Consider the following 15,363-nt stretch of genomic DNA (forward strand, 5'->3'; position numbering starts at 1 on the left):
CCTAGAGTTTTACTGGCCTCCCAAATATTTAATTCATTTCCACTTCACCTGGATTATTAACTCCCCCCCCCCCCCAAATTCTACAGCCCAGATCTATTAAAAAAAAAAACCTTTCACATAAGATAAAAAAGGAGACAGATAATAAGTAACTATGACTTTTCTCTGCAGACGTTAATGATGAAATAATCATATCATCTCTATTAAATTAAACTTCTTAAATGAAGATTAAATTACATTTTATTTCAGCCTTGTCTTACTACCATTGTGGAAAATGATTATTGGTTCATCACTGAAAAGGATAAAAATGACTCCTAATTTGCAAAGTCATAGACTTCTGCCTTAACTAACAGCATTCAGTCTGTTCTAGTTAACATTCTGTGAACTTCACTGTGAAATATCTATATTTAGATTCAAAAAGAGAACATTTTATAGTTTGAATCACTTCCATAATGGTTGGAAAAATTAGTTTCAACCTCAAAACAACCTTTTCAAATTAAAAAGCAGTGTTTGAGCTTGAATTCAGAATGTTTTACATATCCTTCCTTGTCATTACACATATAGCTCACAAATTAATACTGCTAATCCTCTAGCTGTCTAGTTTTCCTCCCAGGAGGTCATGTGTTTAAAAAAAAAAGCCGGATGCACATAAATAATAAAAAAATAGCGGCCATTGATGTGTTTTGTTAAAGTGAACTGTCATTGGCTATGTCAAGAATTTTCCCTGTCCTTTTTGTCCAACACCAGGATAAAACAGTGCCATATAAAACGCATCTTTACTGATTGAATGACTGCTCTGATCATGTTGATGTAAGGCGCTGTTATAAACAGCGGCTACCACTCACTAGCAACTAGCACTATCAACTATTCTATTACTATCCAAGATTAAGAAAGAAACTATCCATTCCTCTGTTTATTGTGTGGCAACCAAGAATTTCACTAATTTTCTACTATTGCTGGAGTTATTGATCTTTTTTCATTCTCATTTTGGTTCAGATAGCATACAACAGGAATGTAACCATGTCATTCTGCCACCCAACCTGACAACCAACAATAATTTTTAAGAGGAAGGTAGAGAAGAGTTGATTGCTCTCTACATATGAAGCGCATGTGCTGCTTCTGACCTATTTAAAGTCTGTAGTCTAAATTGCAGGTTTCAATTATGATTACTATGAGTCAGAATGGCAAGACATTAAAATAATTCCAAACGATTGCAAATCTCTCTGAAGCAAATTTAAGGCTGGTACTAACACAATACCAACATCACCCATATGGTAAAGGAACAAATCAAGGGGGTTTAATTATAGGTAGTTATCATTCACCAAAATGAGATTAGACTCTTCATAGACTTAATATAGCTGATTTAAAATGCCACATACAAATTACCCTTCCTACTGAAATGCTTGCACTTATAAACCTTACACTGCATGACATATTCAAGCAAATAGGAAGTAAACCATATCTAGGTCCTTATTGCAGTTTGGTTTGTAGACTCACTGAACAGCCTTGGGCAACTTTCTTTTTCAGGCTTAGCAGAAAAAAGAATGACAAATTGTAAAAGCCAATCTTCAAGTCTGAAGTGTAAGAACCAGAGACTGCACTATACTTGCTACTTAAATGTGTGAGAAAATTACCAACATAGAATGTGGTGGAAAACCAAAATTAACATTTTTTCACAGGGTTCTGGGTCTCTTTGCAATCATTAACTATCCGCTACTGTTTGCTACTTTTAAAAAACTTTGAAAAGGCTCTTTTACTGAGTGATTCCAGCTAACTTGGGGTCCTATGGCACAACTTAACAGAGTCTACAATGGGGTGAAATAACCGATTGCAAACAAACAAAAGTCTCTTGCTACGTTACTTTTGACAGGAAGAAATAAGACAACCTTGACTTCAGGTTGGCAAGCTGAGACACCCTACTGGTGTTAGTTACTGTGCAGCAGGCTTACCAACTCTTATTCATTGAAGGAGAACAGAGTAGTAGGACTACTCAAACACACAATATTCACAGAAATATTATATACGGATTATGAAGCAGCAATGAGGCAAAACGGCTAGCAGACTTTTACTCCTTCACATCAAACAGAACCAAATCAACCCACCCCATTGTTGGTGCTTGCTATAAATCAGGGTTAGAAACCAGGCAAGAAAGTCATGAAAAATATAAAAGGAAAGCCTGCAGTATGACACTGTTAAGCTGATCTGCCAGGATTCTTCGTACTGCAAGATGACATTTTTCCAAAAAAAAAAAAAAAAAGACCCACCTAGAGTAGAGAGAGTACCGTTTCACCAAGAACCCCAAAGCCATGGCTATTGGATACTGCAGAGCCCAGGAGATGCCATTCTCTGGAAGGATCCTCTGACAATCTGCAGCTGTCTGATAATACCATAAAATGACTTTTACTAAATCAGGCCGATTTTCACATGGCAATAAATCCCAAGAAGGTAAAACCTCTCCCAGCTGTCCGCTGAGCTTTAACTGCAGCCATTGACATATGCAATCTATCTTAGCCATCATTCTGCCCTTCCTCTCCCATTATAAGAAAAACTAAAAGGAAGGATTTCCAGGGCCAGTAAGAAAAATCATCAATCCCTTACATTACCTAACTGGTACAATCAACTGCCTATGTACTCAATATAAAAACTTGGTAGGTCTTTTTTTTCTTTTTTAAAACAAAATTTCACAAGTGAAATGCAGGATTATTTTAACTTTCTTAATCACCTGCATAAAGAGCAAAACAAAGCAGCAGACAAGAATCATAGAGGGAGAAACATGTGTCCGATTCAATATAATTTCTTGCATCTCCAAAAAATCTTCATGGAGTAAGGAGATCAAAATATGCCTGAAGTACAAGCTGAAGCATATCAGGCAGTATCAGAAATGAGATCGTCCTGGAAGGATAATTTACTTCAGGCTCTGCTAAGGGAGACCTGCAATGGCAGGGGGATTTCTAAGAAGTTGGAAAGTGCGTGTGATACACAAATAGCTGGGAACAGCTGTTCATGGCAAGTCAAAAACAAAAACAAAGCTTACAAAAAGGAGAGAACACTTGTTACATCAAAGCAGAATTATACACATGTAAGGATCTGATTCAATTTCAGTTAAAATGTTCTTTAGTTGGCTGCAGTCTTCTACTGGGTTTCTAGAGTATAAATCTGATGAAATACAACTATATACAGCGATTTTTCATATGAAAATAATCCTGTTCTGTCTTTGTTATAATTGAAAGATTCCATGTTGGAAATAGAGACTTGGTTATTTTTATTTTCATAATAAATTGAACATGAAAATGTTTATATTTGGTTAAGTTTAGTTTCTCTAACTGGTAAATACAGTAAGTCCATTGCCAGGGGAAAAAAAGTAAAGAAAGTCCATTAATTAATCCAATTTTAGACTACCCACCTCTCTCTCAAACACCCACACAAAATTCTGTAGCTTAATAAAAAGATACAAAATCTTCTTAAAGGCTAGGGTGGACAGCAGCTTCCATGTTTTATTGTGAAATCAGTTCCACAGATATGCAATAATTATAGAGAAACCTCAGCCTCAGGCGCAATTAGGGAATTTTCCCAGGTGTTATATGTGGGGGGAGGCAATGGGAAACTTATAAGAAAATTCTGCAAATAAAATTTATTTCTGTTTGGTAGAGACTGCCAAGGAAATAGTGTAATGTAAGTAAAAATTGTCTTCTAGTGATTGTAGACTGACTGTAAACAAATTTAGTCAGAAAATTAAGAAAGGATTTAAAGTATTTGAATTGTATGCAATAAAAAAATCACTTTAATATTTGTATTGTTTTCATTCTTGTTTTTCAGTTAAGACACAAGGGGAAGGGCAATAAGATCATTTTAATCCATATTATCTATGTAAAGCCAGCAGAGAATGAATATATAATAATTTCTATTTGACAGTATTTATAGACCAGTCGAGTCTCAGTAACTGTGGGCATTGTACATAAAAAAATCTAAACCATAAATATATACATTAAAACATATCCATATTCTCATTTTAATAAAATCACAAAACCCAGATGAGTGCCAGAATCACCCTAGCGTATGAAATTTAAAAATGCTTCATGCAAAAAGAATACAGGCTAATCCCAAGGAATTATGTAATAGGGAGGGCTGTTCCTTAGAAAGCTGGCTTCCTTGGTCTAGTCCCTTTAATCTCCTGGTCCAGTCAAAAGTGCCCATCAATTTTAGCATCAAGGAAGGTCATTCCATTTCTTTTCCCCAAAACCTGAGGTGATTCTATGCCTTGAATACAGCCTGAAAAATGATGACTGTTAACAAAGGTTTGTTGCTACATGATTGGTGATACTAAACTGACCATGCCTGGTTCAGAAGAGGGTCCCAATGGTTGAAGCATGAGCAGCAATAGCTGCAAAGAAAGCTGGTTTAGGCACTTACATCTTATGTCACAGTTTTTCCAAGATATTCATCAGGCACAGCAATATTTACACCCATGAAGCAAATGATTATTATTTCTGCAAGAGTTAGGACTCCTCTTGCTCATCTCTGTTTCTATTTGCTTCCCTTTGCCAGTTCTTCACAATGACAGGAAGCACTAAGTTAAATAACATTTTTGAAGGATCAAACAATTCTGTTCTTGACTTGGGGATGTCCAACCATGATTATGAGAACGGATTAATTGTATTAAGCTCCAAGAGAAGTAAGCCTCTGAGAAATAACCACAAAGATATGGCTTTCTTTTGATGAAGACAATATTAAAAAAAAAAGATAAAAGAAACAGAAACGTTCCAAAAACTTAAGAAATGGCAAGCTATTTTTCACATTAGAATGGAAACTTAAAAGACTACCAGAAATAAATGCATTAATATACTAACAATCATTAAGCTAAAACAAGCCATTTCAGAAAGAAATGAGTGCTGTCTGCACCAGAAACTTTAGCACTAATGACTTCCATCAATGCTGCCAATGCTATCACATTACTCACATATACCAGCTGAACCTTCATGTTAGCTGTTAGGGAAAAAACTCAGTTCACTCAACCACCAGCTGTTAGAATGTAATGAAGTAGAATTAGGAGCCAAAATGTCTCTACAATGAAGCATTTGTAACAATACTAAACAACTTTGCAAATGGAAATCAGGCCTTTTTTTTTTTTTTACTCTGAAGTCAATATATTTGTCCGAGAACTTCTTGAACCAGTCTGTTCTTTCAATTACTGCAAAACCAACACTTCTCTATTTCTTCTTTTTTATCATAATCCTCCCTCTCCAAACATCCATTAATGCAAAACTGAACAATTTTGAAATAATTATTGAAAATTGTCCAGTTTTCAAACTAAAGTAGTTACGTTTTCGATACATTCTCTGTCAAGTTGAATTCAACTCCTGACATGACCATATTGTCTTCTTGTCAATAACACGAATTTGCCAGAACCTTTTTCTAGGATTTACTGAGTACTAAGTTCAGCCTGGTATTTCATAATGAAGTCAAGACTGCCCAAGGACTGCCATTCATTTGGACTATGCACATCATAAGTCATGAGTCCCTGTACGCCCACAAGAGATCTAAGTCGAACCCATTGAATGTCTTCTTATTCCTGCTCATTTCCCTTGACCATTAATAGGTCAGACTTCTATAGAGAGCTTAAAGTTGCAATAAGTCTTTAAATTCATTTGAACTGCCTGAATCTCCTGATTTCCCTGGAGCTTGGCAGTTACTCATGAAATAGGAGATTTTTCTATTTTGGATGAGACCAGGAGAAATCAGTGGTCTTATTTTAGGTTTCTCATGGTTAGAGTATAATATCACAATAAACCATTTAAAAAATATTCTTGATACATACATATATTAGAAAGATAAAAATATTAATTTATCTTTAAAAGAAGCTGTATGTACTCAGGGTTCACTATTAACTAATGCCCAGGAGACAACTAATATATTCTTTAGCATTTTGTAACTCTTTTGTCAAGTGCAACACTTAACTTAGTGGTACCGTTTCCAGTAAAAGCAATTACTATCTCATGGTAAAGGCTTTTGTGAAGTAGAATGTAGTTTATTAGGGAACAGCTTGTACTATGATAAAAAATGTAAACCTTTAAGGTGCCAAACTTAAGGTGAAACTTTTCATTGCATATGAAAAAACCAAACCAATGGCAAAGGTTTCCTTGATTTTTAAACTGTAGATTGTAAAACTTAAGTGGAACATTTCTGATAAAAAAATGTCAGTTTATTTTAAGTGAAACTTCTTAGTGGTTTTATACGTACTACTGCAGATTAATATACCTCACCAAATTCTTGGAAAACAACTAATCCTTTTGCCCTCCACACAGTGTCTTACCTTTCTTCAATGGTCTGACGACGAAAGCTGGTATTCCTATCTAGTTTAGATTGGCTCTTTGTTCTTTTGATTGAGCCTCTAAGCCGTCTACTAAAGAAGCCCTAAAAAAAGACACAATAAAGGAAGTTATACAAACTAGTATTAGTATTTTTAAGTAGCTTCTCTTTTAAAAAAAACTGGCTTCAGTAATACTCAATTTATGCAACTCAAACAAACACAATGGCAATTGTAATAATGCAACTTATATTTGCCCTTGGTAGGAATTCAAACAAATCAGTAACAGAGGAAGAAATTGTGTTATATCTTAAAACTCTCTACGAATATCAGAGAAATAAGTTTATGTTAGCAAAAAAACATTATTGCAAAATAAATTGAATAACACCATAGATTTGTTGAGAGCTGCCAAACAAGGCCAGGGAGTGAAAAGGGAATTCTTATGTTGACTGGAAGCAACATGGTGAACTACATTTGATATTTGCCCTAATTTAATAATTACATTTAAGGGAATTAATATCTCATCAAATCTTAGCATAGCTGATCTGAAATAATGAAGAAAATGTGAGGTAACCTGTCCCTCACTGTCAGTATCTTCAATCTTTTCTTTCTCAGTCCTTATAACACACCTATCCTTGAATCAAAAGAAAAAGATGTTTTTAACCTCTGGGTTAAAGTTTTAATTACGAAATATTGTCATTTCATTAAAAACTAGGTCAACTATTGCTTAGCACTTCTGAGAAAGTTTAACACCACTCTACAGCCTCAATTTTGTAGTATAGGTAACAGGTAAAACAAAAACATATGTCTCTATAGTAGTTCTATAGGCTATCAGACTAATTTACATGACAGAATCTTCCATTTTAAAAAATCAAGCTTGGCTATCAGTAACAGAATAAAAATAAAGTGCTGCTTTGATGGTCTAGAGATGCCTTTGGGTGTTAAATATTGCAGTTTCATTTTGTATTTAATTATTGTATAGCTTGAAAGATATAGTATTAAAGTATTTTTTCAATATCTTTCATGTAGAAAATTAAGAAATTAAGAAAAAAGAATTTCAGTTACCATACAAATTTCGCATTTAAACAGCAATTGTTAACTGAGCCAGATTCAGATAACTGTAACTCAACTGACGCAAAATTTTAATCAAAACAATTAAGGACAGAATAAGGAAGTAAAGACTGAGAAAACAAAGGGAAGGTATAGAGACAACAGCAGCAAGATTGGTAAAAATAAAGGGTCAATGTCATTAAGAAAGCTATCTATAGTTGTCCATGGTATTGAAAACAAACCTAAGTAAAGGGCTATTTGAAAGAGAAGTTTTGAAAAATGCTTTACAGGCAAATAATTAATGCTTTGGGCTTTCTCTCAGAGTCACAGTAAGAATATAGGTATAATAATTTATTGCAGAGATTATTAAGAAAAGCTAGCCTCAAACTTAATGGAGTATAACATCAACTTGAAAGATACATGTGTAGTCCTCAAGCCATTCATTTAGCAATCATCTGAAATTACAGTGGCACTGAAAAAGCAACCTATAAGTCATTCTCATAGTTCTGACTGCCGTAGCATCCCCCTAGTAATGTGATCAAAAATTGGCAATCAAATTTAATACTTCCAACTGTTAATAATTCTTCTTGCCATTGTGATCAGGAGGCTGTTATCCTTCTCTTGGGTGATCACTCCAGGGAACCTCTAAGAAGGTTTCAAATTTCATATTAATAGCTATAGCTGTTAGAAACCATCTGTTTCCTCTTCTCATGCTATCAATTGTTGGCTAATTATTATAGAATTTTCTCACTATTTTTTTAAAAAAAGTTGTTATTGTATTGTACACTGTTTCACTGGACTGCAAGTAAAGTCTATATATTTCTGAAGTATGTTTAGAATTGCTACAGGAACAGTTGATGATCTGGGACAATGGCCCATTTCTCATGGATTGGTTTCCATAAGGAATATAAAAGAGGTTGTGTAGAAGAATTGTGTGCATGTTGCTTATTGTCATAGCTACGTGTTATATACAAAGATCAGAGATGAAATGATAGAAGCTACGCGAACGTTGGGGGAGAGTGATCATACAATATTGGAATTCAAGATTATGCAAGCACAAGCAATAGAACAAAGTCAAACAAGAGTCTTGGACTTTAAGAGAGAGCTTGGGAAGGATTCCATGGATGAGACTCCTCAAGGGGAAAACAGCCCAAGAAGCTTGGGAAATTTTGAAAAGTGAGATTATAAAAGCCCAGACTAGCACAATACCAATGAAGAAGAAAAATAACAGCTCTTAAAAGAAACCAGCATGGTTGCATGAAGAACTCTCTGACAAAAAGGATAAGAATAAAAAGTGGAAAGAGGGGCACATAACTAAGGCAGAATATCAGCAAATAGCCTGAGCCTGCAAAGATGAAGTGAGGAAAGCTAAGGCTCACAATGAACAAAGGCTTGCCACAAAAGTAAAAAATAACAAAAAAGCTTCTTCCAACATGTTCAAAACAAGAAAAAAGTGAAGGAAGCAATTGGTCCATTGCTGAAAGAAAGTGGCAAGAAGGTGACAAGCAACAGGGAGAAAGCAGAACTACTGAACTTGTTTTTTGTATCTGTCTTTTCACAAAAGGAAAAAACAGTGCAACCCATCAAAAACAGCACCAGAAAAAAGAGATTAGGAACACAAGTTAAAATAGGGAAGAAAATGGTAAGTGTGCGCCTGTCTACCCTAGGTGAGTTCAAATCACCAGGACCGGATGGATTACACCCCAATGTTTTGAAGGAACTGGCAGACGAGATCTCAGAACCACTGAATTATATCTTTTGAAGATCCTGGAGCACCAGGAATTGCCAGAGGACTGGAAAAGAGCTGATATAGTTCTCATCTTCAAAAAAGAGGGAAAATAGATCCAGGAAACTACAGACCCATCAGCCTTTCCCAATACCAGGAAAGATTCTAGAAAAGATAATCAAGCAACAAATCAGCGAACACCTAGAAGCAAACAAAGTAATAACCAAAAGCCAGCAGGGGTTTGTCAAAAGCAGATCATGCCAAACTAATCTTATTGCATTCTTTGACAAAGTGACAAAATTAGTGGACCAGAGGACTGCTGTTGATATAATTTACTTAACTTCAGTAAGGTATTTGACAAAGTAAACCATAACCTACTACTTGATAAAATAGAAAAATGTGGGTTAGACAGCATCACCACCAGATAGATAACTGGCTGACCAACTGCACTCAACTTGTAGTCTTCAATAGAACTGCATCTACATGGAGGGAAGTATGCAGTGAGGTACCCCAAGGCTCTGTTTTAGGCCCAGTACTCTTCAACATATTCATCAATGATTTGGACAAGGGGGTAGACGGGGAACTCATCAAATTTGCAGACAACACCAAGCTAGCAGGAATAGCCAATACTCCAGAAAATAGGCTTAAGATACAGAAGGATCCTGACAGACTTGAACATTGGGAGCTATCTAACAAAATGAACTTTAATAGTGAAAAAGAGAAGGTTCTACATTTAGGCAAGAAAAACAAAATGCACAGGTATAGTATATGTGGTACCTTGCTCAAGAGTAGTAACTGTGAGAGGGATCTTGGAGTCCTAGTGGACAATCATTTAAATATGAGCCAGCAGTGTGCAGCAGCTGCCAAAAAAGCCAATATAGTTCTAGGCTGCATAAACAGAGGGATAGAATCAAGATCATGTGAAGTGTTAATACCACTTTATAATGCCTTGATAAGGCCACAATTGGAATACTGCATCGAGTTTTGGTTGCCATGATGTAAAAAAGATGTTGAGACTCTATAAAGAGTGCAAAGAACAGCAACAAAGATGATTAGGGAACTGGAGGCTAAAGCATAAAGAATGGTTGCTGGAACTGGGAATGTCTAGTTTGATGAAAAGAAGGACTAGGGGTGACATGATAGCAGGATTCCAATATCTCAGGGGCTGCCACAAAGAAGAGGGAGTCAAGCTATTCTCCAAAGCATCTGATGGTAGGACAAGAAGCAATGGGTGGAAACTAATCAAGGAGAGAAGCAACTTAGAACCAAGGAGAAATTTACTGACAATTAGAACAATTAATCAGTGGAACAATTTGCCTACAGAAATTGTGAATGCTCCAACACTAGAAGTTTTTATTAGATAACCATTTGTCTGAAGTGGTGTAGGGTTTCCTGCCTAAGCAGGGGGTTGGACTAGAAGACCTCCAAGGTCCCTTCCAACTCTGTTATTCTATTCTGTTGGAGCACACATATATTAATTAAAATTAAAGCAATTTTAAAGACTGAGTTACATCTGCCCCTTTGATAGGAAGACTATAGACTGAATGCAATTGTCTATTTTTTTTTATTCTTGGGAGATTATCATTTACTAAAACTGTATATACAACTTTGCTTAAAATTTATCATAGCAGTTTGCCCATTCTGCTTTAAAAATTATGGCCATAGAATTGTTTTAAATCAGTTAATACAAAACATACAGTTGGTCTCATAGAATAACCAAAAAAGGGGCAAACGCTTGTAAAGTAGGTACTGCATTTTTCTTGTTCTTTTAGGTACTTTTTCCAGACATCCAATACATTTTTTCTGAAGAATAACAAAAACTGCACAATATCTAGCAAGAACTAAGCAAGTTCTTATATTTGCTTCAGCCAGAATCAAAGACCACAAATATATTTTATATTTTTAATATTTTCTTCATATTTTTCATAGAAAATTGAAAAATTGAATGTCTATATGAAAAATTTAATTTTATGAATATTTTTATTATTGTGAATGCACTCTTCTGTTGACTTTTGTCACTTTAAAAATTCTTTTTACGAGGCGTAAATAAACCCCTCTTAATTTTTGCTACCTGTGTAAAATAGCAGCAGCTGAAATAGTCATTTAGGGAGTACTATCATTTTTTATTGTTGCTATATGGCCAACAAGCAATACTTTATTTTTCCGAATTTCTTATAAGCTTGTTAATGTTTTTAATTAGATGATTATAACTGCTTCCTCATATATAATTCAGATTTTTAGTGAAAGTATTTCTAAACACTTAAAATTACGGTGCCTAAGGGTGCAACAAGCTACAACTTTTTCTGGGGAATATTTAAAAAGCATTTTTTTTCCTGGGTTGAAACATGAACCTGCTATTGCCAGAAGGTATATTTAGCAAACTAAAGTAACTTTAAGGTAACCTTAGCTAAAACTGGACAGCTTTCTACTGTCTTAGACTTACAAAGCAAACTATTACCTGCAAAAAAGTGTGTTTCTGGTTACATACCTATTATGCCCCAGCTTCTACTTCTGAATTAGCCAATAGCTTTAAACTAGTGAAATGCAAATAACAAAAATGGGACACCTCTGCCATAAACAGATCTCATCTGTTAAAGCATGGAACTAAGCAGAAAGGTCAGTATGCTAAATAAACTGTAATGGTTTACACTGTTGTTTCATCCGTATAAATTTGGCTTAAATCTCCTCCAGCATTTTTCAATTGTCCTGAAATGAGTGCAATTTGGCCAGATAAAGCTTTTATTTATTCATACTGTCCTTTACTGCAGGAATAGAACAAACTCAGCTGTTTTCTTTTCCCAACAGACCTTTAAGGAAGATGTACATTTACTCTCAAGAAAGAGTATTACCACATAAAAATGGTTACTCTCTTGTTTTTGATGATCCAATCTTTAGCTACAAGTAGTCCTTGACTTACAACAGTTCATTCGGTGATCGTTTGGAGTTACCACGGCACTGAAAAAGGTTACTAATGACCATTTTTAATGCCTATGACCTTTGCAGCATCCCCATGGTCACATGATTTACATTCAGGTGCTTAACAACTGGTCCATATTTATGTCCATATTTATTGTCCCGGGGTCATGTGACTATTTTTTTGCAACCTTCTGACAAGCAAAGTCAATGGGGAAGCCAGATACACTTAACAACTGTGGTACTAATTTAATAACTGCAGTGATTCACTTAACAAATGGGGCAAGAAATGGGGCAAAACTTAATTAACAAATGTGTCACTCAGCAACATAAATGCTGGACTCAGTTGTGGTCCTACATCGACCACATAAGCATAAGTTACCTGTATGCCATTTAGAGAAAATAATATTTCTATATATGTCCATATTCTTTCAAGAGTTGAAAAATCCATTTACATTTTGTGAGTATTATCTTATTATTATTGCCCAATTTGTTAAGTATTGCCTTTTATTGTGTTCTGCCTCTATGCATTTTCTGATCACATAAACTGAAAGTGACTCCTAAACAGTCCCCCGCAACCAAATTTGCACCAAAATAAAATTTACAAGAGCAAATCTTTTCTATGTTTACTGTAATAATGAAAAACGTAGCATGGCAAAAACTTCCATATGCATAATTGGCACAAAGTAACTTTGCAAGCACTCTATTAAAAAATTCTGAAGGGAAAGATTTGTCCTACAACTTTTTGCTTATAGCTCCAAAACCAGAAACATTCAAAGTAAGTCTGTCTTTCAAGATAGACAAATTAAGAAATAGGCACGACAGGGATTCTAGGAATGCACTTTATTGTTTGTTATAGGACAGCATAACAAAATCTTAAAAGCCTGTCCGATTGTCTACTCCATGGTATGCTAAATAAATCCTAGGTGGGGCTACTTGGGAGTTTCATTTTTTTCTTCTTTCTCAGGGTTGAGTAATATTTTGCAATAGTCCCTCCTTAATGGTTTGCTCATTCCTTCCTTATTCTCAAGGGCAAGTTCATATTCCTTCACACCACTAACTAGAAAGCAACCCATTAACAGTTCCTTAATAACTTAAAGGAACAATTTCAATGTTGTTTAAAGACCCTGTCTGTAAGCCTCAACACTGTTTTAAGCTTGTTTAGGAAAATCCAAAAGGGTCTGTCTCCATTTACCAAGCCTTATTTTGCTTTACACCAGTTCTTTGATTTTTTGTTTATCATGTGTCACTTCAAATGGTTGCTTACACAGGTAAGCAGATTCTTCTCAGTTTCACTAAGCTATATTTTTAAGATGCTTCTGTGTTGCTTTCATCATTTTTTTTTTTTTTGTTCAGGTAGAATTGCTGCCTGGGGTTTGAAGAAAACCCCCCAGGAAAAGGGAATTCCTTCCTTTCAATGTGTTTCTTGTTTTTGTTTTTGGGAATGCTCAGAAAATTGTGCAAGAAGATGGATCTACCATTACAGGAAACAGAGTAAAGTTATATTCACAGTGAATTTAATATTGTGGAAATGTTATGCAGGGAGTTATCCAAAAAACTAGATCCAGTCACTAAATTATTGAAGATAGAATCTTCCTTCAAGATAAATTCCTTAGTTTAAAAAAACAAAACAAAATTATTTATGCATGCGCTAATATTTTAAACAATTGCTTGAAAAATTGCTTGCAACTATGAATTCATAACCTTTCCCCCTTTAAATTAGTTTTGCAACTTTTTCACAGATTCTCTGCACTTTACTAGGTATTCCATTTGTTCTCTCTCTCTCCCCACCCACACCCCATATTTCACCATAATGATTGTAACCCAGATGCATAAAATGACTGACCCAACAAGCACATGGAAACCGCTTCTGAATGTTGTGCTTGATGTGGAAAAGAATGTAATTTTGACTTTGGGTTTTACAGATTAGATTGTTAGATCTTTACAGAAATGACTTATTATTATTATGGAAAAAGCAAAAGCTGTGATTTGATGTTAATGCCCTATTCCACTGCACCCGAGAGTCAATGGTTCTTTTTCTTTTCCCTACCTTTCCTCACTTCTCTCTCTCCCTTCACCTCCCCTTTCACTGCTCTTTTATTTACTATTGTATTCTGTATTTTATAATACTTTATAACATAATAAAAATGCTTTGATTTTTAAAAAAGGAAAGATGCATCAGAACAACAATAAAAAGACTAAAATGCCTGACCCAATAAGCAGAATATGGCCATTTTTCCATTCTCATTTTACTGCTTTTTTGGAACAATTTCAACTGCTGATGGATTGGGGCATAACAATTCCCAGTAATGATCAGGATGCCATATGTTGTGAAAAAGCCGCTTCAGGCTCTCAAACTAGGGTGAGCTTAGTAGATGAGGAGTAGGGAGGGAGATGATTCTTAAATCCTTGAATTGGTGATAAAAATGACTCCCTAACGTATTTATTTTTCTTGCCTATCCCAAAGATCTGTTTTTGACATAAATTCTTAACTATATAAAACATCAGTGAAACAACTTAAACAATATGGCAATAATAGCAATGTACTTAGAAGGAAAAACATGGTTAAAACATTCAGCTGTAAAGCATGCTGGTGAAGGGAAATAATATAACAAGTTTTTCAGAAGATGCCACTGAGAGAAGGGAAACATGAAAGTGTACAAGGAATGAGGATAAAGAACTACACATTTTGAGGGAATGCATGGAAATAAAACTAGGAAGGTAAACAAAACTAAGTAGGAGGCAAGGTAATTCCAAGGATGAAAGTTGCTTTACAGCACTTCCTGGCATAAATTAGAAAGTGAAGAAATCTGCTCAGTGACAACTTTCTTGGGATTTACAAAATTGCAGGATGAAAAACGGGGAAGTATGCAGCAAGATTGACAGATCAGGTAAAATAGAAATAATTGAAACTCACCAAGTATACCTGTATGATAGCATATTTAAACAAAATGATATCCATTATGAATGATTATGGTGTGCAATACAATAACAATTATAAAAATTAGTACAATGTAATGTATTCCATTAAAGTTACAATGGAAAGAAACAGCATAATGTGGTAGCTAGCCAGAGGTCCTACTGAAAGTGGTCACAATTCATAATAATCAAGAATTTCTGAATTTAATGAGAACAAGTAACTATGCTGATAAACACTATTGATTGCTCTACTTGTCAATGGGAAAAGATGATCAAAAATATTTCAATGGCTATTATGATCTGTGACCCACAAGTTTTGACTGTTTCTCTGATAGAATTCATAGTTTGTTCTTGGCTTTTAATTCCTGATTTATCTGGGAGAACAAGCCAAATTTCAAGTTTATATATTAAGCAGGCTAACCATAGAAGAAATTTGCTCAGCTGATTTGGCAGC

General features: G+C 34.9%; 1 protein-coding gene across 8 annotated transcripts in view; it reads right to left on the reverse strand.

The window, feature by feature from the left end:
- The window catches only part of RASAL2 (RAS protein activator like 2), a 242,552-nt gene that overhangs the window by 48,880 nt on the left and 178,309 nt on the right, over positions 1–15,363 (reverse strand). For all 8 annotated transcript variants that reach the window (XM_087930466.1, XM_026703316.2, XM_087930462.1 and 5 more), the window contains one exon: positions 6,308–6,408. In XM_087930466.1, the coding sequence (XP_087786592.1) occupies positions 6,308–6,408 (101 nt within the window). The remainder of the gene's footprint in view (positions 1–6,307; positions 6,409–15,363) is intronic.

The sequence above is a fragment of the Pseudonaja textilis genome, chromosome 3, assembly GCF_049901715.1.
Source record: "Pseudonaja textilis isolate UNSWEBS1 chromosome 3, rPseTex1.2, whole genome shotgun sequence".
NCBI lineage: Eukaryota > Metazoa > Chordata > Lepidosauria > Squamata > Elapidae > Pseudonaja > Pseudonaja textilis.